This window comes from Ambystoma mexicanum, chromosome 9, assembly GCF_040938575.1.
Source record: "Ambystoma mexicanum isolate Mex_15411 chromosome 9, UKY_AmexF1_1, whole genome shotgun sequence".
NCBI lineage: Eukaryota > Metazoa > Chordata > Amphibia > Caudata > Ambystomatidae > Ambystoma > Ambystoma mexicanum.
Window position 1 is genome coordinate 1,557,961,546 of NC_090931.1, and position 26,852 is coordinate 1,557,988,397.

At 49.9% G+C, this 26,852-nt stretch overlaps 1 protein-coding gene across 3 annotated transcripts in view; it reads right to left on the reverse strand.

The window, feature by feature from the left end:
* Nucleotides 1–26,852, reverse strand: part of LOC138489520 (zinc finger protein 732-like) — a 298,978-nt gene that overhangs the window by 188,055 nt on the left and 84,071 nt on the right. For 2 of the 3 annotated variants that reach the window (XM_069617266.1, XM_069617264.1), the window contains exons 4-5: nucleotides 24,750–24,857; nucleotides 18,040–18,150 (exon numbers count right to left, since the gene is read on the reverse strand). In XM_069617266.1, coding sequence (XP_069473367.1) covers nucleotides 18,040–18,150; nucleotides 24,750–24,857 — 219 coding nt within the window. The remainder of the gene's footprint in view (nucleotides 1–18,039; nucleotides 18,151–24,749; nucleotides 24,858–26,852) is intronic. The other variant, XM_069617265.1, reaches the window with a different exon arrangement.

Genomic DNA, 26,852 nt, shown 5'->3' on the forward strand with positions numbered 1-26,852 from the left:
AAAATGGCTCCAGATAACACGCTGGGAATTGATTCAGCCGGCAAACGACACTGAAGAAGGATTCAATATAATAAAGGTGGAACTAAGAGCTTTACGACTAATGACCATGCAAAACAGGTATGTCCTGGACCTGTTGACGGCGATGGACGGCGGTGTTTGCCGAAAAATAGGAAGTGCCTGCTGCACTTTTGTACCTTCTGAAGACGCAGAGAATGGCTCCCTGTCCCATGTGATCGAAGCAGTCCACAACCTAGGAGAAAAAATGGAAGGTGGAGCAGAAGAGAGTACATGGTTCGACAACATCTTCTCCTGGGTTCCCTCATGGCTTGGAACGACTGTGAAATTTTTAATACCAGCTGTTGTGTTCCTCCTTTTACTTTTTTGCCTGTGCCAGGTGGGTCTTCGAGTTTGTGCTAACGCAGTACCAAATGGTGCAATGATGATGGTGACAATGGGCAACTCACACGGTACAATAAAAACGATGCAAGAAGCACAAGTGCAAACAGGGATAGATAACTCACCCAGGTACCAACTGGTGCCTATGTACCACGATAAAAATATTGTAGATAAGTTGTGACACACCACCATCAAAGAGCCCCGTATACTAGAATGGTATGAGGAAGTTTGGGTAGATTTGGAAGGAGATAGTGGGTGCATATACCTAATGTGTACCCCAGATGAATACGCCCGGAGAGGTGAGAGCTTAAGGGGGGTGTGCAGAGCATGGATGCCCATCAAAGGAACTCCTGCATGGGATGAGGCAGTGATGGACGAGGCAGAATGTAGGAGGATAGAAGATTTAAAGAATTCGTTACTTTAGTAACGAAAGGGGGGAAATGTAGGGGAGGACTGGTCCAGGAGACCCCCCTCGCCTGCGTTTTCTCCCCAGGTGAGGGCTATGGCTCTTTTTGGGCGTCCCCTCATGCCACCTGGGCCCCGGTGGCGAAGGGTTCACCCACTGGAGACATTGCCCGCACGTATTAATTGCCCACATGTATTAAAATTTAGCTAGGCCCAGAAACATTTTTGTCTGGTAAAGATGATGTGAGCTCAGCGCACTGTAGCGCGGCCCCCACCTTTGGAGGGTTTCAGTCATCCTTGTTGCCGCAGCACCCTGGCAGATCCGCTGCGAGCACGTTCCCACGAACAAGACGGACATGAGCTAGCGTAATACACTAACATTGTAACAGTTCACCTCCCGCAGTGTATCATCGCTCCCAGTATGACCCGGCCAGCAGGCCTGGGCAATGAAAAGAACGGTAAAATAGACATCAGGTGGCAGATAGTCTTTATATATCAATGTTAAGACCACTCGCAAAGTATGCTTTCTTCCACAAAATGCCTTATATTACAAAAGCCAGTAAAATGTATAAAATATAAGAAAGCACGCTTCCATGATATAAGCAATGGCGAGCCCACACCATTTCAGTTGGGTGCTAATAATAAAGGAACGCACCAGGAATCCATTTGTTACGTGTATCACTGGGAAACTTACACCCCATGGGCTCGCGCCATAACTGAACTAATGCTGCTAGAGGACACAAGAAAGACGAATGTAACCATACCGAGGGCCCATGTGAAGGATGCACGAGAAGGCGCATGTCATGTGTGCATGTCCAGGCCCCACATGTGTCACCACCGTCACGAATAGTGGCGGGGTACTTTCTATGTTCTCCACCAATCCTAATTCTACCTCACTTATTGCAAGTATATATATGCCTATAACTAAATACTGTACTTATTAAAACAATGTATGAATAAGGTGCTCAGACTGGGTATAATCGTGTCATGATCTCTGCTTCCAAAAGGTCAGGGTTTTCCCAACTCCCTTGGAAGCAGATCCATAACCCAGGTTCCGAGTGCCAACCAGTCCCAATTGGGACCTTTTGGACCCAGTCCTGGCGCCAGTGGCACCAGGCTCATAAATATGCCCAGTCCCAGCGCTGGAAGCGCCGGGCTCATAATGCTTGGGTGGACTTACCTGCAGCAGACCATGCTGCTTACTTGCCTGCCAGTTGAGCCTCTGATCCTCTTCTGTTTGGAACTACTTTTCCTGTTGGGTGGGGCTGGAGCCACTCCCTAGATTCAGAACACTGGAACTCTTCTGGAAGGCAGGAACTCTTTTCTTACCAGGAACTCTTTTCTTACTTAGGCTGGCTGTGGAAGGAGACACCTAAGCACTACAGGAGGCTATTTAAACCACACCCGGTGGATGAATCTTGCTTTGCGTTATTCCGCAGCAGAACGCTCATCGTGTCTTCTGCATCCGGTCCTGGGCCTAAGGAAAAAGGCTTACCATCCTGAATCCAATCTTCAGCAACACCTATAAAGACAAGAAAGAACAGGTTAGCATTCCGGCATCTGAAAGGCAAAGGCTTACCTACTCTTCGTGCGCTCCGGAGGTCTTCACACTGCATTCCGGCATCTGAAAGACAAAAGTTTACCAACTCTTCGCACGCTCCGGAGGCCTTCGGCGCTGCATCCGGCATCTGAAAGACAAAACAAGGTGCGTTTAAAGACATTGGGGAACTTTAATACTCACGTGCCATTACTCCTTTCCACATCTAATCCAGTGGGTATTCCGGCACCCTGCAGCCGCTCCGAACTCGTACCTGCAAAATAAAAAGACAGTTAGAGCGCATAGTGAAGCAGGCAACAAGCGCTTACTTACGTGCTTCCAGGCGCTTCTATTCATCACACGGGCTCCATCTTCAACTCACTTCAGCCCGTCATCCGCCAACGCCGGAACCCTGCAAAACAAGAGACATCATTACTAAAGACTTTAAAGACATTTGAATGACTCGAAACTTACCGTTCGTGCAGTAAATGACGGACAGCAGTCCTCTGAAGTCAAGAGGCCTGCGCTACCTATCCAGTGAAGAAACTGGTTACAGCACCCTGCCCCGAGGCAGATGGAGAGCTCGGCATTCACTTACCTAAGGTCAGAGCGTTAACCTTTGGGGGTCTACAGGAGAGGAGAAGAGGAAAGAGATAGGGACACCCCAATAACCCCAGTTCATTAACCCCATATTTTCTATATTTTCTATCTGCAGACATCTTACTCTACACGTCAGGCATACAGTGCACAGAGGTCCAGCCCAAAGAGCCAACCGGGTGCTACACATCACCTTTGAAGATACGGTAGTCGCCCAGTCAAGACCGGCGCCTCTGCGAGAATCAGGTGAGCGTTACAGAACGCAAAGCCTACCGCAAAACTTTCGCCCAGGCGCTATGGAAACCTCGGATACTGACCCCCTAGCCCGGTTACTTGGGGAACTAAGGGCAGAAGTGCATGCAGCTCGTCAGGAAACGAATGCTCTAAGAAGGGAACTAATTATTTCCAAGGAGAGAACAGACAATCTTGCTAGACAAGTGCTACAGTCACACGCCGGACAGACCCCGTTACCCGCATCAGGGGCAAATCTTCCTTCAACATCCTCTATGAATCCAGTGCAGATCAACCTACCTGGGAATGTACCTCTGGCTCCGCCCGAACGATTTTCTGGTGACCCAAAGAGGTTTGCAGTATTTATCAATCAGTGCCGGTTGCACTTCTTATGCCGGCCAGCAGCCTTTCCAACTGATCAAGCAAAAGTAGCTTTTGTACTTTCGTACCTTAGTGGCAATGCGGCAGACTGGTCGATCCCTCTAGTTAATCAAGATGATCCGGTTCTCCATGATTTTCAAGCCTTTCAGCTTAGTATGGAAAAACTGTTCGCAAGACATTCACAGGGGCAGGCCTTGGACAATGAGCTTCTTTCGTTGCGACAGGGTAATCAAGACCTTTTGGCTTATATTGCATCTTTCAATAGACTAATAGTGGAAACTCAATGGCCTGAGGACAAGGATTACGCTGTTTTATAGAGGTCTACGTGGAGAGCTCAAAGACGTTTTAGCCCAAGTAGTGAATCCCCCATAAGACTGTTCGGATTATATAGACTTGGTCGTTCAAATAGATCACAGGCTGCAGAACAGGAAGGCCGATCATTCCAAGTTTGATGCTCGAGTATTTTCCAAACCGCCAACTCCTTCCAAAGGAGTAGACTCCGGGGAACCCATGCAAATAGGGGGTCTGAAAGGTCCTCTAACACAAAGGGAGCGGGAAAGGAGGAAACAGTTGCAATTATGCCTATATTGCGGAAACTCAGGGCACTTTCTTCGAGCCTGTCCGGTGAAACCTGCCAAGAAGGCAGTAGGAGCTGCAGTTACCAAAGTTACAAACTCTGAGCAGGGAAACGACCTCGCCCGACAAGAATAGAGGTCCTCTTGCCGAGCGTGAAAACCAGTTCCGTGACCTCGCATTTCGTGATACCTATGGTCCTCATTAGCCCTGATAATCCGGATTGATTACATGCAATTGAAGCTTACGTCGACAGCGGTGCCATCGGCAATTATGTGGATCATGAAATGGTTTTGAGGATGAATCTAACTCTTTGTCCCAAGGCTGTAAAGGACGTCATTACTACGGTGGATGGTACGGAGATAGCCTCCGGGCCAGTAACGCATACCACTCAAGAGGTGACGCTAGTAAGTCAAGATGGACACCATGAGAAGATCGTGTTCGATGTGATCAAGGCCCCTCAGTTTCAGATTATTCTAGGAATACCTTGGTTAGAGAAACACAATCCTCTGATCGATTGGCGAGCAAGAACGGTCCAGTTTCCAGAATGTGTCTCTACTTGTCACCCTCCACCTGGTGTTGCTCTAGCAGCAATTTCTTCGGAGACTCCCCAGTTACCTCCCGAATACCTAGAATTCCAAGATGTTTTCCGGAAGGATCAGGCTAACTCTCTACCTCCTCATAGGTCCTATGACTGCCAGATAGACCTGATACCTGGATCTACTCCTCCGTGTAGCAGAATTTATGCCCTCACCGAGCCTGAGAACCTTCACCTCCGACAATACCTGGATCAATACCTAGCGAATGGGTTTATTCGTCCTTCTAAGTCCCCTGCTTCTTCAGCTTTGTTCTTCGTTCCAAAAAAAGAAGGGGACCTTAGAACTTGTATAGATTACCGCGCCCTGAACCAGATCACCGTTAAGAATAGATATCCGTTACCTTTAATCCCTGAACTCCTGGACCAAGTCAGAAGAGCATGCATATATACAAAGCTGGATCTTAGAGGAGCCTACCACTTGGTACGAGTAAAAGAGGGCGATGAATGGAAGATGGCCTTCCGCACCAAGTATGGGCTATTTGAATATCAGGTCATGCCCTTCGGACTTTGCAATGCCCCGGCCGCCTTTCAATATTTTATGAACGATGTCCTCAGAGAACTCATAGATGTATGTGTTGTCGTTTACATTGACGACATCCGCGTTTATTCTTCATCGGAATCTGAACATCAGAAACACGTGAAAATGGTCCTCGAGAGGTTGCGTCAACACAGACTTTTCGCTAAATTGGAAAAATGTGTTTTCAACGTGACTGAAGTTGAATTCTTGGGATTCATATTATCACCTAGCGGAGTGCGTATGGATTCAAGGAAGGTCAATGCAATACTCAAATGGCCATCACCATCCTCCGTAAAAGGGGTTCAAAGCATGTTAGGCTTCGCCAACTTTTACCACAGGTTTATCCCCGAATTCTCTCGAATAGTCCAGCCCATCACCGCCTTGTTAAAGAAAAACAAACGTTTTGCATGGTCTACCGAGGCGGAACAAGCTTTCCAGAATTTGAAGACAAAATTTATCTCTGCACCAATTCTAAAACATCCTCGCCCCGAACTCCCCTACATCGTTGAAACTGATGCTTCGAGCCTTGCCATGGGGGCAGTTCTATCACAGAAGGACCCAGTAACCAATCAGTTACATCCCGTGGCATTCTGGTCTCGCAAATTCTCGCCTCCTCAGATCAATTACACTATTACTGATAATGAACTTCTGGCTATCAAGTCTGCCTTTAAGGCTTGGCGGCATTATCTTCTGGGGGCCCGACACACCGTTACTGTGATTACGGATCACCGAAACCTGCAATATTTGAAAACCGCAAAAGCCCAATCCTCTAGACAACTCCGTTGGGCACTATTCTTTGCCGAGTTTGACTTCATAATTACCTATCGACCTGGTACAAAAAACGGTAAAGCTGATGCCCTTTCTCGGATGGGAGTGGAGGAACACTTGACCAACCCTAAGCCTGTACCTATCATTCCCGAACAAAGAATTCTGGGTGTAATAACCACACAATCCATAGAGGAAATTAAGGATAAAACCAGGCAACTTATAACTCCAGCAGAAATACAGAATTGGCATCTGCAGGGAAAGGACTTTGCAGTAAAGGACAACTTATTGTATTTCCAAGAAGGATTATACCTGCCCAGCACAGATTTACAGAAAAAGGTGATCTCTTGTTATCACGAGTCTCTAATGGAAGGACATCCCGGTATGGCCAAAACCTCAGAAAAGATCAAGCGCTACTTCTGGTGGCCGTCTTGGAAAAAAGATATCAGAGACTTTATAATGTCCTGTGGAGTATGCGCCCAAAACAAGAGTCAAAAGGAAAGACCAGCCGGCCTCTTACGCCCTATTGACATCCCACCTCGCCCTTGGCATACGCTGTCTATGGACTTCATCACCGACATACCTCCATGCTCCGGATACAATACGATCCTGGTAATCGTGGACTTATTCTCCAAGATGGCGCATTTCATTCCACTCAAAGGCTTGCCAACAGCAACAACTCTGGCCCGAGAATTTCTCGAAAACATCATCCGACTGCACGGTTTTCCTTCAGTGCTAATTTCGGATCGAGGTAGTCAATTTATTTCTCATTTTTGGCGAAGTTGTTGACGGTCGGCACAAATTGATGTGAGATTATCGACCAGTCACCACCCTCAAACCGACGGACAAACCGAGAGGACCAATCAAACTCTGGAACAGTATTTACGCTGCATGCTGCAACAAACTGAAAAAACTTGGAAAGATATCCTTTGGATAGCCGAATATGCCTACAACAACTCTGTCCACTCAGGAACTGGGAAAACCCCGTTTTTTCTTTTATACGGCTGTCACCCTCGAACCTCAGAGTTGGATCCACCCCAAGATCTTGGAACACCAGCAGTAGACTACCTGCACTCTACTATCACCCAAGCTTTTAAGGAAGCCGTTTCTCACCTTCAAAGGGCTAAAGAACAATACAAGAAAGGAGCAGATCAACATCGGAAGGAAGCCCCCCAATATCAAGTAGGAGATCAAGTCTGGTTATCCACCAAATATCTACCTCTAAAAGGACCACGCACATTCAACCCAAGATACCTTGGTCCCTATTCCATCACTACCATAGTAAACCCAGTAGCGGTCAAGTTGGACTTGCCCCCTCACATGAAGATACATCCGGTCTTCCACGTCTCTCTTTTAAAACCCGTGCAACCTCAAACCCGACTAACTAAATCCCCAAAACCTATCCTAGTTGATGGAGAACTCGAGTTTGAAGTCAAAAGCATCCTGGACTCCAAGATCTCCAAATCTAAGTTATTTTACCTAATTGACTGGAAAGGCTACGGCCCTCAAGAAAGATCCTGGGAACCTGCAGAATATGTCCACGCTCCTCGTCTAATCAAAAGATTTCATCAAACATTTCCTGACAAGCCAAAACCCCCGGGGAAGCCCGGTTTGGGAGGGGCCTTGAGGGGGAGGGGGTACTGTCATGATCTCTGCTTCCAAAAGGCAAGGACTTACCCAACTCCCTTGGAAGCAGACTCATAACCCAGGTTCCTAGTGCCAGCCAGTCCCAATTGGGACCTTTTGGACCCTGTCCTGGCGCCAGTGGCGCCAGGCTCATAAATATGCCCAGTCCCAGCGCTGCAAGCGCCGGGCTCATAATGCTTGGGTGGACTTACCTGCAGCAGACCATGCTGCTTACTTACCTGCCAGTTGAACCCCTGATCCTCTTCTGTTTGGGACTACTTTTCCTGTTGGGTGGGGCAGGAGCCACTCCCTAGGTTCAGAACACTGGAACTCTTCTGGAAAGCAGGAACTCTTTTCTTACCTAGGCGTGGCTGTGGAAGGAGACACCTAAGCACTACAGGAGGCTATTTAAACCACACCCGATGGATGAATCTTGCTTTGCGTTATTCTGCATCCTCTGCAGCAGAACGCTCATCGTGTCTTCTGCATCTGATCCTGGGCCTAAAGGAAAAAGGCTTACCATCCTGAATCCAGTCTTCAGCAACATCTATAAAGACAAGAAAGAACAGGTTAGCACTACGGTCTTCAGTGACAGCGCATCTCTTACCTGGTCCATCGGCTGTCATCAACGCCTCGCGCAGCATTCCTGCATCTGAAAGACAAAGGCTTACCTACTCTTCACGCGCTCCGGAGGTCATCGCACTGCATTCCGGCATCTGAAAGACAAAAGCTTACCAACTCTTCGCACGCTCCGGAGGCCTTCGGCGCTGCATCCTGCATCTGTAAGACAAAAGAAGGTGCGTTTAAAGACATTGGGTAACATACTTCAATACTCACGTGCCATTACTCCATCCACGCCGAACTCAGTGGGCATTCCGGCATCCTTCAGCAGCTCCGAACTGGTACCTGCAAAATAAAAGGACAGTTAGTGCGCATCGTGAAGCAAGCAACATGCTTACTTACGCGCTTCCAGGCGCTTCTATTCCGCATACGGGTCCATCCTCAACTCACTTCAGCCAGTCAACCGCCATCGCCGGAACCCTGCAAAATAAGAGACAGCATTACAAAAGACTTTTAAAGACATTTGAAATATTCGGAACTCACCGTTAGTGAAGTAAACGACGGACAGCAGTCCTCTGAAGTCAAGAGGCCTGCGCTACCTATCCAGTGAAGAAACTGGTTACAGCACCCTGCCCCGAGGCAGATGGAGAGCTCGGCGTTCACTTACCTAAGGTGAGAGCGTTAACCTTTGGGGTTCTACAGGAGAGGAGAAAAGGAAAGAGATAGGGACACCCCAATAACCCCAGTTCATTAATCCCATATTTTCTATCTGAAGACATCTTACTCTTCGAGTCAGGCATACAGTGCACAGAGGTCCAGCCCAAAGAGCCAACCGGGTGCTACACATCACTTTTGAAGATACGGTAGTCGCCCAGTCAAGACCGGCGCCTCTGCGAGAATCAGGTGAGCGTTACAGGTGCCTCCCAATTGGTAGTTACGCGGTTTTGGAAAGCTGCATGCAATGGAACAATTGGGTCTTCCCGAGGTCCCCTGTCCAGAATATTGGTCAGGTCATCTTGTTCGAAAACTGGGCTTGGTCTACTCCCTCCCATGTACTACCCTTGACATCAACTGCCTATAGATAACCTCTGCATGATCAGATGGATCTTATCTGCCATACTCTACCTCTGGTGAGGTGTCCAAACCACTGGCCTCATGTAGGCACGCGTGAAGGTCTTTTATTCTAGATTCTTCCGAAATTAGCACCTCAATCACTGATGGCGTACATATTGGAGGCCAAAAGGTCTCGATTCATCTGATAGCCCTGCGTCCTGTAGGGGAGGACTGGTCCAGGAGACCCCCCCCCCTCGCCTATGTTTTCTCCCCAGGTGAGGGCTATGGCTCTTTTTGGGCGTCCCCTCATGCCACCTGGGCCCCGGTGGCGAAGGGTTCACCCACTGGAGACATTGCCCGCACGTATTAATTGCCCACATGTATTAAAATTTAGCTAGGCCCAGAAACATTTTTGTCTGGTAAAGATGGTGTGAGCTCAGCGCACTGTAGCGCGGCCCCCACCTTTGGAGGGTTTCAGTCATCCTTGTTGCCGCAGCATCCTGGCAGATCCGCTGCGAGCACGTTCCCACGAACAAGACGGACATGAGCTAGCGTAATACACTAACATTGTAACAGTTCACCTCCCGCAGTGTATCATCGCTCCCAGTATGACCCGGCCAGCAGGCCTGGGCAATGAAAAGAACGGTAAAATAGACATCAGGTGGCAGATAGTCTTTATATATCAATGTTAAGACCACTCGCAAAGTATGCTTTCTTCCACAAAATGCCTTATATTACAAAAGCCAGTAAAATGTATAAAATATAAGAAAGCACGCTTCCATGATATAAGCAATGGCGAGCCCACACCATTTCAGTTGGGTGCTAATAATAAAGGAACGCACCAGGAATCCATTTGTTACGTGTATCACTGGGAAACTTACACCCCATGGGCTCGCGCCATAACTGAACTAATGCTGCTAGAGGACACAAGAAAGACGAATGTAACCATACCGAGGGCCCATGTGAAGGATGCACGAGAAGGCGCATGTCATGTGTGCATGTCCAGGCCCCACATGTGTCACCACCGTCACGAATAGTGGCGGGGTACTTTCTATGTTCTCCACCAATCCTAATTCTACCTCACTTATTGCAAGTATATATATGCCTATAACTAAATACTGTACTTATTAAAACAATGTATGAATAAGGTGCTCAGACTGGGTATAATCGTGTCATGATCTCTGCTTCCAAAAGGTCAGGGTTTTCCCAACTCCCTTGGAAGCAGATCCATAACCCAGGTTCCGAGTGCCAACCAGTCCCAATTGGGACCTTTTGGACCCAGTCCTGGCGCCAGTGGCACCAGGCTCATAAATATGCCCAGTCCCAGCGCTGGAAGCGCCGGGCTCATAATGCTTGGGTGGACTTACCTGCAGCAGACCATGCTGCTTACTTGCCTGCCAGTTGAGCCTCTGATCCTCTTCTGTTTGGAACTACTTTTCCTGTTGGGTGGGGCTGGAGCCACTCCCTAGATTCAGAACACTGGAACTCTTCTGGAAGGCAGGAACTCTTTTCTTACCAGGAACTCTTTTCTTACTTAGGCTGGCTGTGGAAGGAGACACCTAAGCACTACAGGAGGCTATTTAAACCACACCCGGTGGATGAATCTTGCTTTGCGTTATTCCGCAGCAGAACGCTCATCGTGTCTTCTGCATCCGGTCCTGGGCCTAAGGAAAAAGGCTTACCATCCTGAATCCAATCTTCAGCAACACCTATAAAGACAAGAAAGAACAGGTTAGCATTCCGGCATCTGAAAGGCAAAGGCTTACCTACTCTTCGTGCGCTCCGGAGGTCTTCACACTGCATTCCGGCATCTGAAAGACAAAAGTTTACCAACTCTTCGCACGCTCCGGAGGCCTTCGGCGCTGCATCCGGCATCTGAAAGACAAAACAAGGTGCGTTTAAAGACATTGGGGAACTTTAATACTCACGTGCCATTACTCCTTTCCACATCTAATCCAGTGGGTATTCCGGCACCCTGCAGCCGCTCCGAACTCGTACCTGCAAAATAAAAAGACAGTTAGAGCGCATAGTGAAGCAGGCAACAAGCGCTTACTTACGTGCTTCCAGGCGCTTCTATTCATCACACGGGCTCCATCTTCAACTCACTTCAGCCCGTCATCCGCCAACGCCGGAACCCTGCAAAACAAGAGACATCATTACTAAAGACTTTAAAGACATTTGAATGACTCGAAACTTACCGTTCGTGCAGTAAACGACGGACAGCAGTCCTCTGAAGTCAAGAGGCCTGCGCTACCTATCCAGTGAAGAAACTGGTTACAGCACCCTGCCCCGAGGCAGATGGAGAGCTCGGCATTCACTTACCTAAGGTCAGAGCGTTAACCTTTGGGGGTCTACAGGAGAGGAGAAGAGGAAAGAGATAGGGACACCCCAATAACCCCAGTTCATTAACCCCATATTTTCTATATTTTCTATCTGCAGACATCTTACTCTACACGTCAGGCATACAGTGCACAGAGGTCCAGCCCAAAGAGCCAACCGGGTGCTACACATCACCTTTGAAGATACGGTAGTCGCCCAGTCAAGACCGGCGCCTCTGCGAGAATCAGGTGAGCGTTACAAATCGAGACACATCCAGCAAAGCTTAAAATGCATGTTTTGTATTGCTTACAATAAGTATTATAGAGTGTTCAAATGTTTGTGATGTTTTTACCTAAATCGGCAACACACGAGGGAGATACCTTTGTGAAATACGTGCAAGGCCATTCCCCCTCCCACCCTGCGAAGGCTGCCAAGGCATGAGAGCAGAGACCGCGCCGCGCTGCTTTACCTCCCCCAACCAGACTGGAGCCGCTTCAAAGACTTGTAACCCCCTCTGTAGCACCCAAGGCCGCCACCCGCCACCTGCATTATTTACAGCACAGCAGTAAACCTCTGCCTGAACACATGCGCCCCCTCGTAAACCTCGCAACCCACCGGACCATCTCAGACTTATGGCCCTGTGCAATCAGGACACCCAACACTTTGACAACACACAGCGGAACATCCATAACAACTTCTAACAAGGCAGAAAGACCTGTACCGCCCGTCCCAGGCCCTGAAGCTTAGCCCCTCGACCTATGGCCCAGGTCGACAGGACACTGGTAACCATGTCCTGACGTATTACCTCCAGACCCCTCACAAGGTGCATTCCTCCTGTGTTGCATTAACCTGTGGTATAACCTATTGAAAGATTTACTAAAGAAGATAATATTGAAAGGACTGAATGACTGCGGTGTGCATGGCCTAGGGCAAGTAAGTCAGGAAAAGACATTCATCTCTGACACTGGCCGCGATGGCACAACAACACCGCCCGGATGAACTCCGCCACCCTGCCAGGCCCAGCCCAACCCACGAGGCTGACCAGTGACGTCTTCCAGCCAAAGCCAACCACATCGCAGCAGCACCTATAGTTAGTCGTCGCCACCCAATCCCCTTGAACTTGTGCCCCCTATAGTGTGTAGGCTTTTGATGACGTTTTTCGTAAATATATACGCCTGTCTTTGCTATTGTCAGACAGAGCGCTCTCGGAGTTTGCAGAGTTCTTTGCATGCCCTATTCTGATTGATAAACTCCCATTTACGCTCACCCGCACTCTGTCTTGGCCTTATTCACATTTTGGGAGAGTCCTTCATTGTCTCTCATTGCGGGGAGGATCGTGCTGTTTGGGGACGCTTGCTTTCAGTCCTCATAAATTGAGAAAAGGGACCTGAAAAAGTCAGCCCTAGGTAAAGGGGAAGGTTTTCTCAACGATACCCGAAGGTGTTATGATATTGGTTGACAAAGGTACCGAAACTGTCGATCCCGCTGATGTTGAGGCTTTAGTGTCTGTGTCAAAGACTTTGACGCTTGTAGCATCGAGGAACCCGAAGCGTCGATGAATTTTGATGGGGTTTTTGGCGCTGATGGCGTCGACACGGGGGAGGAAGGGGTCAAGGCCGCATTCTCAAATACTTTCATCATATTGAGTCTAAACTCTTACCACTCAGCTGGGGAGGCTGTTTTTGTTGGACATACGACCCGTTCCGAAGAGGAACACGAAGACATCGAAGATGGCAACCTAGGGCACCGTTTCTTGACGATGAAGAATGGTGGGAACCACTTTGTGATCGGGATAGTTTACTTTTTTTTTTTTTTTTTTTTTTTTTTTAAAACAGAGAGGAGAAACAGTTTGACTCGTTCGAAGTCTGTCGTTTCGGCGGAGGCTATGGGGATTTACGGGTCCTACCTGTTGCAATTTTCACTCTGCGCTCTCTCTCAGGGTTTTTGACGTCATGGACAGGCTGTCCTCAGACTCCGATGAAGGATGAGTGGATCCCAGGCACCACAAGCATATTCTGTGGGGGCTGGTCACAGACAACTTTGACCCGTAGTTACAGAATTTGTTGAAACCCGACCGGAGTAGAAGTTGCTGATGACCAAGCCATTTTCGATGATTCTCTTGAAGATTTTTCACAGAGGATCTGAATCATTGGCGCAGAAAAACAGAACTGAAGCCTTCGGTGATGTCAACATCGAGACGGAGGCCTCTGAGGGACATTGCATCGACGCGCAGCACCCACTGCTGAAAAAAATGTTCTGAAGCAGCTAAGCTGGATATTGGAAATATCATAAAATAAGGAATACGTGGCAGGACACAATCCATTTGAATGTGCTGATAAGTGTCAGTCTTTTATTAATACACATAAATAATAAGCAAGCAATCAATAATAATGAGATCTATGCGTTTCGGGAGAGGTTTCCCTTCATCAGGAGCGTTAACTCTTAATGTTTTCTCAACAAATCGTCATGCATCTACAAAGGTAAGCAATAAAAGCTTCAATGAGTACGGCCAATTGTAGCCAAAAGTGGTAAAAACATATATATTTTTTTTTTAAACATAATGTTAAAGAGAACGTTCCTCAGATTCACCGCAGTGATGGAGCGTGGGAAACCTGGCTAGGAAGATCTTCTAAATGGTGATGTTTTTATGGGGGCGAGGTACAGGCTCGACCTGTTCTGCTATTACAACTGTGCCAGCCACCCTATTACCAATCCTGAGCGCAAATCACATGTCATGTATCACCATGTGCACCTACGTTATATGGTAGTCAATAGGCACTTCGATTGGCATCTTCATCCAAACCAATCCCCGGCACTTCAATAGGGCATGACCCTGGTGCTTGGATAAATAACGTATACACCTGTGAGTCTGCCCTCATGTCCTTTAGACTGTCCATCTTGACAGCCTCCCTTGCTTGGTGCCATCACATTGGCGGGACACATGGAACTTCAGGCTCTCCCAGCAGCCGATCATGCCTTATTTTCCACAAAGCCAAAACCCCAGGACATTTCCAGCCTTTATTTGAAAAGTACGGATGGAATACGCCTTCCCATTTCCCATCCTAGTCCACATGCTTCCTCTGCAGACAAAACTCTACACAATTGAGATCTCTGGATGTCTCCACTTCATTGTGAAAGAACTTGGCCTTTCAGAATATCTCGCCATCTTTTTCTCTCTAATATTATACCACTGGGCATTTGACGACAGCTTGAGTCTGGTAGGTTTCTTCTGGGTCAAAGGCCTTTGCACTTTGCTTCTCTATATTAGCCCCTTATTTAATTCAGTCTGGGCAAACGGAAAGGCCCGGGTATGCATTCACTCTTACACAGCGACCCTCCCGCTTCACTCCCTCCTTTCTCAGAGTATCAGCCTGGGTCATGCATTCACTCATACACAGCGACCCTCCCGCTTCCCTCCCTCCTTTCTCAGAGCATCAACCTGGGTCATGCATTCACTCTTACACAGCGACCCTCCCGCTTCCCTCCCTCCTTTCTCAGAGCATCAACCTGGGTCATGCATTCACTCTTACACAGCGACCCTCCCGCTTCCCTCCCTCCTTTCTCAGAGCATCAACCTGGGTCATGCATTCACTCTTACACAGCGACCCTCCCGCTTCCCTCCCTCCTTTCTCAGAGCATCAACCTGGGTCATGCATTCACTCTTACACAGCGACCCTCCCGCTTCCCTCCCTCCTTTCTCAGAGCATCAACCTGGGTCATGCATTCACTCATACACAGCGACCCTCCCGCTTCCCTCCCTCCTTTCTCACAGTATCAGCCTGGGTCATGCATTCACTCATACACAGCGACCCTCCCGCTTCCCTCCCTCCTTTCTCAGAGTATCAGCCTGGGTCATGCATTCACTCATACACAGCGACCCTCCCGCTTCCCTCCCTCCTTTCTCAGAGCATCAACCTGGGTCATGCATTCACTCTTACACAGCGACCCTCCCGCTTCCCTCCCTCCTTTCTCAGAGCATCAACCTGGGTCATGCATTCACTCTTACACAGCGACCCTCCCGCTTCCCTCCCTCCTTTCTCAGAGCATCAACCTGGGTCATGCATTCACTCATACACAGCGACCCTCCCGCTTCCCTCCCTCCTTTCTCAGAGCATCAACCTGGGTCATGCATTCACTCTTACACAGCGACCATCCCGCTTCCCTCCCTCATTTCTCACAGCATCAGCCTGGGTCATGCATTCACTCTTACACAGCGACCCTCCCGCTACCCTCCCGCTTCCCTCCCTCCTTTCTCAGAGCATCAACCTGGGTCATGCATTCACTCTTACACAGCGACCATCCCTCTTCCCTCCCTCATTTCTCACAGCATCAGCCTGGGTCAAGCTCCAACCTCTCTCCCTGGTTTTTCAACCTCTCCCTGGCCCCTTTGGCACACCTCATTGCTACCTTCTCCTCCAACTTTCAGTGTTATGAGGATGACACTTGGCTCTCCTCTCTCCCCTCCTCTCCTCTCCTCTCCTCTCCTCCTCATTCTAGACTGTCTATCCGTGATTCAGGAATGGTGTGCCTCCAACGATCTCTGCCTCAATGTCAGCAAAACAGAGATCCTCCTCATTGGGACCCCTTTGCCCCCTTTCCCTCTCCTTGGGCCCTCTCCTTGGGCCCTCTCCCTGTGCCTTCCTGTGAGGCAAAAAACCTTGGGGTCATCTTCGACTCCACTCTCTCCTTCTCCCCTCACATCACGAACCTCTCTAAGAAGTCCCACCATCAGCTGCACCTCCTCAGAGGTATTCTTCCTTTCCTCTCCTTCCCCCAGAATCTTAACATCTCCAGGGTCCCGCTTTTCTCTAGGCTGGACTACTGCAACAGCCTCTTTCTCAACCTGCCTTCCTCTACTCTTCGCCCTCTGCAACTACTCCAGAACAGGACTGCAAGACTTTTCCTTGGCCTCAAGCCCAGGGATCAGATCTCTCTAGCCCTGAAATCTCTCCAGTGGCTCCCAGTGGCTGCAAGGATCCCCCACATGGCTCTAGCTCCACCTTATCCCACCTCAACGGCCCCATATCTTAGTGAAGTCAGCTCCCTCACATGGCTCTAGTTCCACCTTATCCCACCTCAACGGCCCCATATCTTAGTGAAGTCAGCTCCCCCACATGGCTCTAGTTCCACCTTATCCCACCTCAACGGCCCCATATCTTAGTGAAGTCAGCTCCCCCACATGGCTCTAGTTCCACCTTATCCCACCTCAACGGCCCCATATCTTAGTGAAGTCAACCACAAGGCTGTCTGGGGTCGGGCCTGCACTACATTCAACTCTCTTCCTAAATATCTTTCTTCTCGAGCCCTTTGCTTAGCTTCCTCTAACTCTCTGACGGGGAGACGATTCTCCAGCTAGAGAGTTTGAGGTAGATCGCTCTCCTCTGCAGGGGCTCCCTGCCCCTCGCAAACTTGTGCAGGACCACCTAAGGTTCCGTAAGCAGCTCAAAACCTTACTTTTCGCTTTCACTCTCGCTCTCTCTTGCTGACCACTGTTTGCCACGCTAGCTGGTCACCTGGCTAACCTCTAAACTCAACAGGCACCAGGCTTCCTCCATGACCTGTAAGCACCTGCACTACCTCTGGGCATCCGAACACTTAGGGGCTATGTCTGTAACCCTACAGGGCCCACTCAACCCCCCACCTTTTTTTTAACTTACTTAGCTGGCTCCACCCGGCTGCACTTAGAGCATTTGCAGCCCTGACCGCACTTCCCTAATCCCTCCCCCTGGAACTGCTCTTCCCCCACCCTGCACTTGCACGATCTGAATGACTGAGTAAGATTTTTTGTTTCGTCCTCCCTAGGTCTTCCACCTTGTCTTGTCGCACCTAGAAACACTTCTGTACAGGCGCGTCATAAATGATCATATCATATGCTGTATCTTTAAGTACGGTTCGGATGATCAAATAGTCTCCTTCCTCGTCTACCTTTTCCACCATTCTTCCTTTCACACGCTGTGAAAACACATAAAAATTCAGCCAGTACTGTAGGCCAAGTCACTTTCTCTACCTACTCGGCCTAAGAGAAAGTAACTCCAACTATAAACTTGATGGCATCCTATGTTTTGCATTGAAAAACATGGCGACGCATGAAAAAACATTACCAGCAATGTGCACTGCCTTCTCAACATCCCCCTCCTAAACATGTTGAACCTATTTCCTACAGACCGTACAGTAGAGTACAGGATACCCTCCCAAATGCCCCCACTCCCCCTCCGCTGCAGCATGTGAACAAGGCAAACTGTTCACTTTCCACTATTGTACGGTTTCGGCCAACTGTAAAGTAGATTCAACCTTTCATCCTTGGCAGGTCAATAAAGCAGTACCGCCGACTTGGAGCAATCAGTGCACTTATTGTGTAAGTACAATTAACTTTACAGTGTTTTCTTTCACACGCTCCCAAATGTCACTTGCTGGCATCTTCTCTGCTATAAGGGGAGCTTCTCACTGCCGCAAAGTAAGGTAAGGCTTTTTTCTCCTTACCTCGATCCGGACGGGAACCGCTTTCAGCCCCTTCTGCAGCACAGTGACCCTGCATGCCTGAATTCACACCTGCCTCCGTTTTCAAAAAGTCCTCAGATTCAGGATATCCTGCTGGACAAACAAAGTGATTGTCACTGCGTGGCGAGAGCAGAGTGTGAAAGCAAATACTAGGCAGGGACAGGGGTTTTCAGGAAAGCACAAGGCCTGTTCGGATAAAACGAGTGGGAACCATTGTGGACTGGTAGACTCTAGTGTTCTAGTTAGTGCACATTTTAGATGTTGCCATGCAAGCACAATCAGTAATGCAGACTCTAAGGATGCGTCTACTGATGATCGTCGCTCCTGCCAGCTTGCAAGGACCCCCCCCCCCCCACAGAGCGGCAGGCTTATTTATCCATCTATGAACTTGGGTACCTAGGTTAGGATGGGGCACAATGTACTAAACTATACTGCTTTCACTTTGATAAGATCATAGAGGTGTCTACATAATCTGCGTAGAACACTGCGCAGTCACACATGTATACATTCTGAGGGAGGGGCTCTCTTCGGTTACAGCCGGGACTCCTTTTTTGTTTGGTCGCCCTCCGTGCTGTGGAATAAACACAATGTTCTGAGGAGGATGGATCTGACCCGATATTCAAAGTGTTGTTTCCACACTCCCCGCTTCCTAGATGTGCAACATTTGAGCTAAATAAGTGGGTGCATGAATGAACACACATGCTCATATAGCGCTTAAGAACAGTGAGCAAGGAAGGAGCACTGGATGAACACAAAGTTCATTTTACAGGTGGCAGAAAGTTATGGAGGGTCGAGGACTAAGCATGTGTAAAAATAACAAATAGTCCTGCAGATGAAAGATTTCTTCCCACCTGCCTTTCTCTCGAATGCTTTTACCTGTATTATTCCTCTCTCCTCCTCTGCTGTACGGTTTCTGTGACAATAGATGGCCTCTTTCTTCTTTCCTTTCTATCTCACCTGCTCTTCCTTCTCTGGTTCCAGCCTCTCTCGGCCCTTTCTCTATTCTTTCTCCTTTTCTATCTCACAAACTTTCCTCCTTCTCTGGTCCCAGTCTCTCTCGGCCCCCTCTCCATCCTTTCTCCTTTTCTTTCTATCTCACACGTTCTTCCTTCTCTGGTTCCAGTCTCTCTCAGCCCCTTCTCCATTATTTCTCCTCCTCTACTCATACTGCTTGGGTCATGACTATGGCCTCCTCCTAAAAGGCCCATCCCTACTCCACGGCCCCATATCTTGATGAAGTCAGCTTCCCCACATAGCTCTAGCTTCCCCCTTATCCTGACTCCACGGCCCCATATCTTGGTGAGGTCAGCTCCCCCACATGGCTCTAGCTTCCCCCTTATCCTGACTACACGGCCCCATATCTTGGTGAGGTCAGCTCCCCCACATGGCTCTAGCTTCTCCCTTATCCTGACTACACGGCCCCATATCTTGATGAAGTCAGCTCCCCCACATGGCTCTAGCTTCCCCCTTATCGTGACTCCACGGCCCCATATCTTGATGAAGTCATCTCCCCCACATGGCTCTAGCTCCACCTTATCCCACCTCAACGGCCCCATATCTTGATGAAGTCAGCTCCCCCACATGGCTCTAGCTCCACCTTATCCCACCTCAACGGCCCCATATATTGGTGAGGTCAGCTCCCCCACATGGCTCTAGCTTCCCCCTTATCCTGACTACACGGCCCCATATCTTGGTGAGGTCAGCTCCCCCACATGGCTCTAGCTTCCCCCTTAACCCGACTACACGGCCCCATATCTTGAAGAAGTCAGCTCCCCCACATGGCTCTAGCTCCACCTTATCTCACCTCAACGGCCCCATATCTTGGTGAGGTCAGCTCCCCCACATGGCTCTAGCTTCCCCCTTATCGTGACTCCACGGCCCCATATCTTGATGAAGTCAGCTCCCCCACATGGCTCTAGCTCCACCTTATCCTGACTACACGGCCCCATATCTTGAAGAAGTCAGCTCCCCCACATGGCTCTAGCTCCACCTTATCCCACCTCAACGGCCCCATATCTTGATGAAGTCAGCTCCCCCACATGGCTCTAGCTCCACCTTATCCCACCTCAACGGCCCCATATCTTGATGAAGTCAGCTCCCCCACATGGCTCTAGCTCCACCTTATCCCACCTCAACGGCCCCATATCTTGATGAAGTCAGCTCCCCCACATGGCTCTAGCTCCACCTTATCCCACCTCAACGGCCCCATATCTTGATGAAGTCAGCTCCCCCACATGGCTCTAGCTCCACCTTTTCCCACCTCAACGGCCCCATATCTTGATGAAGTCAGCTCCCCCACATGGCTCTAGCTCCACCTTATCCCACCTCAACGGCCCCATATCTTAGTGAAGTCAGCTCCCCCACATGGCTCAAGCTCCACCTTATCCCACCTCAACGGCCCCATATCTTAGTGAAGTCAGCTCCCCCACATGGCTCTAGCTCCACCTTATCCCACCTCAACGGCCCCATATCTTAGTGAAGTCAGCTCCCCCACATGGCTCTAGCTCCACCTTATCCCACCTCAACGGCCCCATATCTTAGTGAAGTCAGCTCCCCCACATGGCTCTAGCTCCACCTTATCCCACCTCAACGGCCCCATATCTTAGTGAAGTCAGCTCCCCCACATGGCTCTAGCTCCACCTTATCCCACCTCAACGGCCCCATATCTTAGTGAAGTCAGCTCCCTCACATGGCTCTTGCTCCACCTTATCCCACCTCAACGGCCCCATATCTTAGTGAAGTCAGCTCCCCCACATGGCTCTAGCTCCACCTTATCCCACCTCAACGGCCCCATATCTTAGTGAAGTCAGCTCCCTCACATGGCTCTAGTTCCACCTTATCCCACCTCAACGGCCCCATATCTTAGTGAAGTCAGCTACCCCACATGGCTCTAGCTCCACCTTATCCCACCTCAACGGCCCCATATCTTAGTGAAGTCAGCTCCCCCACATGGCTCTAGTTCCACCTTATCCCACCTCAACGGCCCCATATCTTAGTGAAGTCAGCTCCCCCACATGGCTCTAGCTCCACCTTATCCCACCTCAACGGCCCCATATCTTAGTGAAGTCAGCTCCCCCACATGGCTCTAGTTCCACCTTATCCCACCTCAACGGCCCCATATCTTAGTGAAGTCAGCTCCCCCACATGGCTCTAGCTCCACCTTATCCTGACTCCATGGCCCCATATCTTGATGAAGTCAGCTCCCCCACATGGCTCTAGCTCCACCTTATCCCACCTCAACGGCCCCATATCTTGATGAAGTCAGCTCCCCCACATGGCTCTAGTTCCACCTTATCCCACCTCAACGGCCCCATATCTTAGTGAAGTCAGCTCCCTCACATGGCTCTAGTTCCACCTTATCCCACCTCAACGGCCCCATATCTTAGTGAAGTCAGCTCCCTCACATGGCTCTAGCTCCACCTTATCCCACCTCAACGGCCCCATATCTTAGTGAAGTCAGCTCCCCCACATGGCTCTAGCTCCACCTTATCCCACCTCAACGGCCCCATATCTTAGTGAAGTCAGCTCCCCCACATGGCTCTAGCTCCACCTTATCCCACCTCAACGGCCCCATATCTTGATGAAGTCAGCTCCCCCACATGGCTCTAGTTCCACCTGATCCCACCTCAACGGCCCCATATCTTAGTGAAGTCAGCTCCCCCACATGGCTCTAGCTCCACCTTATCCCACCTCAACGGCCCCATATCTTGATGAAGTCAGCTCCCCCACATGGCTCTAGCTCCACCTTATCCCACCTCAACGGCCCCATATCTTAGTGAAGTCAGCTCCCCCACATGGCTCTAGCTCCACCTTATCCCACCTCAACGGCCCCATATCTTAGTGAAGTCAGCTCCCTCACATGGCTCTAGCTCCACCTTATCCCACCTCAACGGCCCCATATCTTAGTGAAGTCAGCTCCCTCACATGGCTCTAGTTCCACCTTATCCCACCTCAACGGCCCCATATCTTAGTGAAGTCAGCTCCCCCACATGGCTCTAGCTCCACCTTATCCCACCTCAACGGCCCCATATCTTAGTGAAGTCAGCTCCCCCACATGGCTCTAGCTCCACCTTATCCCACCTCAACGGCCCCATATCTTAGTGAAGTCAGCTCCCCCACATGGCTCTAGTTCCACCTTATCCCACCTCAACGGCCCCATATCTTAGTGAAGTCAGCTCCCCCACATGGCTCTAGTTCCACCTTATCCTGACTCCATGGCCCCATATCTTGATGAAGTCAGCTCCCCCACATGGCTCTAGCTCCACCTTATCCCACCTCAATGGCCCCATATCTTGATGAAGTCAGCTCCCCCACATGGCTCTAGTTCCACCTTATCCCACCTCAACGGCTCCATATCTTAGTGAAGTCAGCTCCCTCACATGGCTCTAGCTCCACCTTATCCCACCTCAACGGCCCCATATCTTAGTGAAGTCAGCTCCCCCAATTGGCTCTAGCTCCACCTTATCCCACCTCAACGGCCCCATATCTTAGTGAAGTCAGCTCCCCCACATGGCTCTAGTTCCACCTTATCCCACCTCAACGGCCCCATATCTTAGTGAAGTCAGCTCCCCCACATGGCTCTAGTTCCACCTTATCCTGACTCCATGGCCCCATATCTTGATGAAGTCAGCTCCCCCACATGGCTCTAGCTCCACCTTATCCCACCTCAACGGCCCCATATCTTGATGAAGTCAGCTCCCCCACATGGCTCTAGTTCCACCTTATCCCACCTCAACGGCACCATATCTTAGTGAAGTCAGCTCCCTCACATGGCTCTAGCTCCACCTTATCCCACCTCAACGGCCCTATATCTTAGTGAAGTCAGCTCCCCCACATCGCTCTAGCTCCACCTTATCCCACCTCAACGGCCCCATATCTTAGTGAAGTCAGCTCCCCCACATGGCTCTAGCTCCACCTTATCCCACCTCAACGGCCCCATATCTTAGTGAAGTCAGCTCCCCCACATGGCTCTAGTTCCACCTTATCCCACCTCAACGGCCCCATATCTTAGTGAAGTCAGCTCCCTCACATGGCTCTAGCTCCACCTTATCCCACCTCAACGGCCCCATATCTTAGTGAAGTCAGCTCCCCCACATGGCTCTAGTTCCACCTTATCCTGATTCCATGGCCCCATATCTTGATGAAGTCAGCTCCCCCACATGGCTCTAGCTCCACCTTATCCCACCTCAACGGCCCCATATCTTGATGAAGTCAGCTCCCCCACATGGCTCTAGTTCCACCTTATCCCACCTCAACGGCTCCATATCTTAGTGAAGTCAGCTCCCTCACATGGCTCTAGCTCCACCTTATCCCACCTCAACGGACCCATATCTTAGTGAAGTCAGCTCCCCCAATTGGCTCTAGCGCCACCTTATCCCACCTCAACGGACCCATATCTTAGTGAAGTCAGCTCCCCCACATGGCTCTAGCTCCACCTTATCCCACCTCAACGGCCCCATATCTTGATGAAGTCAGCTCCCCCACATGGCTCTAGTTCCACCTTATCCCACCTCAACGGCACCATATCTTAGTGAAGTCAGCTCCCTCACATGGCTCTAGCTCCACCTTATCCCACCTCAACGGCCCCATATCTTAGTGAAGTCAGCTCCCTCACATGGCTCTAGCTCCACCTTATCCCACCTCAACGGCCCTATATCTTAGTGAAGTCAGCTCCCCCACATCGCTCTAGCTCCACCTTATCCCACCTCAACGGCCCCATAGCTTAGTGAAGTCAGCTCCCCCACATGGCTCTAGCTCCACCTTATCCCACCTCAACGGCCCCATATCTTAGTGAAGTCAGCTCCCCCACATGGCTCTAGTTCCACCTTATCCCACCTCAACGGCCCCATATCTTAGTGAAGTCAGCTCCCTCACATGGCTCTAGCTCCACCTTATCCCACCTCAACGGCCCCATATCTTAGTGAAGTCAGCTCCCCCACATGGCTCTAGTTCCACCTTATCCTGACTCCATTCAACAAGATTTTCTGGGTTTCAATTTCGCTCCAACATCCTGCTAGGACCTCTGCCATGCTACCCAATGATTAACTCCCTCTCACCCCCAACCAGGGGTCTCCCATACACCAGTAGCTGAGGAGACCCCTGTGTCACTCCTTACCATAACACCCCAAGAGCCATTTGCCCCCCCTCTCCCTCTCCCTGCCTTCAGTAGCTTCTCATTCCGACTATTGCTCTGGACCATGCAGTGGGATAAAAGTAAGGGTGGGCAAACTACCCATAGCCCTCTAGTTCATGCTTGTGCAATGAACACAATCTGCTCACTCCTCACGTCCAGAAACACGAACATACTGGACAGCCAGTCTATCTACTTCACCGACTCTCTCCTCCCCTCTCTACGGCTCCTGACAAACCTACACCCACCTCTCTATGTAAGAGATTGAAAGGATCTCATGTTTTGAAATGTGACATTCCAATGTATGGACTCAGTTATATTCTCTCCTGCAAAGGAATATCGATCATCAGCTTTAACAGGAACATTTCTGTACCCGCCCCACGTTGGTGTGGGTTTAGCCAGAGCCCAGTGGGTGCAGATAATGCTTGGACACCGACAGGTTACACAGTGTATACGGCATATAGTCCATTAACATCATCCCTTCCCAAGGTCACATACTGGAATCTTCTCCGCTACAATGGGAGCCACTCATTGCCATAACATAGGAACGTTTGCTCCTTACCGTGACTAGGGACAGCACCGCTTTCAGCTTCTTCTGCACCAAAACGACCTTTCAAGACAGAGTTCACATCTGCCTCTATTTTCAAGACATCCTGGGAGTTATGGTAACCTACCGGACAAGCAAAGTGCTTATCAAAGAGTTGTTGTCATCAGCTGAGAGACTCAAGGTACAAGAAAGCACTGCATATTTTATAGCACAGTGTTTCACTAAATTAAGAAGGCCTATACATAAACAAAGGCGTTTTTATAGCATTTATCAACATGGAGCAGTGAGGGAACACAGTGTGGCAGGAGCCTGGATACATGGTCATCTTACTGCGATACCCCAGGTGGTGCATGATATGGAGCAGCGAGGGAACACTGACTGAGGCAGACAGGGGGGGTTCATCTTACTGCCATACTCCGGGTGGTGCATGATATGGAGCAGTGAGGGGACACTGACTGAGGCAGACAGGAGCCTGGATACACGGAGGGGGGGGTCATCTTACTGCAATACCCCAGGTGGTGCATGATATGGAGCAGTGAGGGAACACTGACTGAGGCAGACAGGAGCCTGGATACACAGGGGGGGTTGGGGGGTCATCTTACTGCAATACCCCAGGTGGTGCATGATATGGAGCAGTGAGGGAACACTGACTGAGGCAGACAGGGGGGGTTTCATCTTATTGCGATACCCCGGGTGATGCATGATATGGAGCAGTGAGGGAACACTGACTGAGGCAGACAGGAGCCTGGATACACAGGGGGGTTGGGGGGTCATCTTACTGCAATACCCCAGGTGGTGCATGATATGGAGCAGTGAGGGAACACTGACTGAGGCAGACAGGAGCCTGGATACACAGGGGGGTTGGGGGGTCATCTTACTGCAATACCCCAGGTGGTGCATGATATGGAGCAGTGAGGGAACACTGACTGAGGCAGACAGGAGCCTGGATACACAGGGGGGTTGGGGGGTCATCTTACTGCAATACCCCAGGTGGTGCATGATATGGAGCAGTGAGGGGACACTGACTGAGGCAGACAGGAGCCTGGATACACAGGGGGGTTGGGGGGGGGTCATCTTACTGTAATACCCCAGGTGGTGCATGATATGGAGCAGTGAGGGAACACTGACTGAGGCAGACAGGGGGGGTTTCATCTTACTGCGATACCCCTGGTGGTGCAAGATATGGAGCAGCGAGGGAACACTGACTGAGGCAGACAGGGGGGGTTCATCTTACTGCGATACCCCGGGTGGTGCAAGATATGGAGCAGCGAGGGAACACTGACTGAGGCAGACAGGAGCCTGCATACACAGGAGGGTCATCTTACTGCGATACCCCAGGTGGTGCATGTCATGGAGCAGTGAGGGAACAGTGATTGAGGCATACACAAGCCTGGATACACAGGGGATCAGGGGGGGCCATTTTACTGCGACACCCCAGGTGGTGCATAATATGAAGCAGTGAGGGAGCACCGACTCAGGCAGACAGGAGCCAGTATACACAGGGGGTTGGGGGGGGGGGGGGGGAGTCATCTTACAGCGATACCCCAGGTGATGCATGATATGGAGCAGTGAGGGAACACTGCCTGAAGCAGACAGGGGGTTCATCTTACTGCGATACCCCGGGTGATGCATGATATGGAGTAGTGAGGGAACACTGACTGAGGCAGACAGGAGCCTGGATACACAGGGGGTCATCTTACTGCGATACCCCAGGTGGTGCATGTTAAGCAGAATCGCATGCAGTACCCTTTGGGAACACTACACACAATTAAGACGACCAGTGTCAATACAATTTCATCTTTGGTACAAATCTGTACTACACAGATAGAGTGGTAGCAGTACCGGAGCAGCCCGACTTATCTCAAGAGTAAAGAGAGCAGTACAAGGCGTTACACAAAGGACTAGCAATCACAGCAATTCAAACAAACAAACACTTACTCAAGGTTTCTTGGTAAAAGAATATACATTTATTTACACAGTCAGTTGGAAAACATTACACTAGTAAGAGCAGCTCAACATCACAATCTATTATACTAAAATACGCAACCAATCAGTTTCTGAACAAGTTCAGCTCCCCTGAAGTGGGAGCAAAATGGCACTTCAGTTACTTTAAAAAGG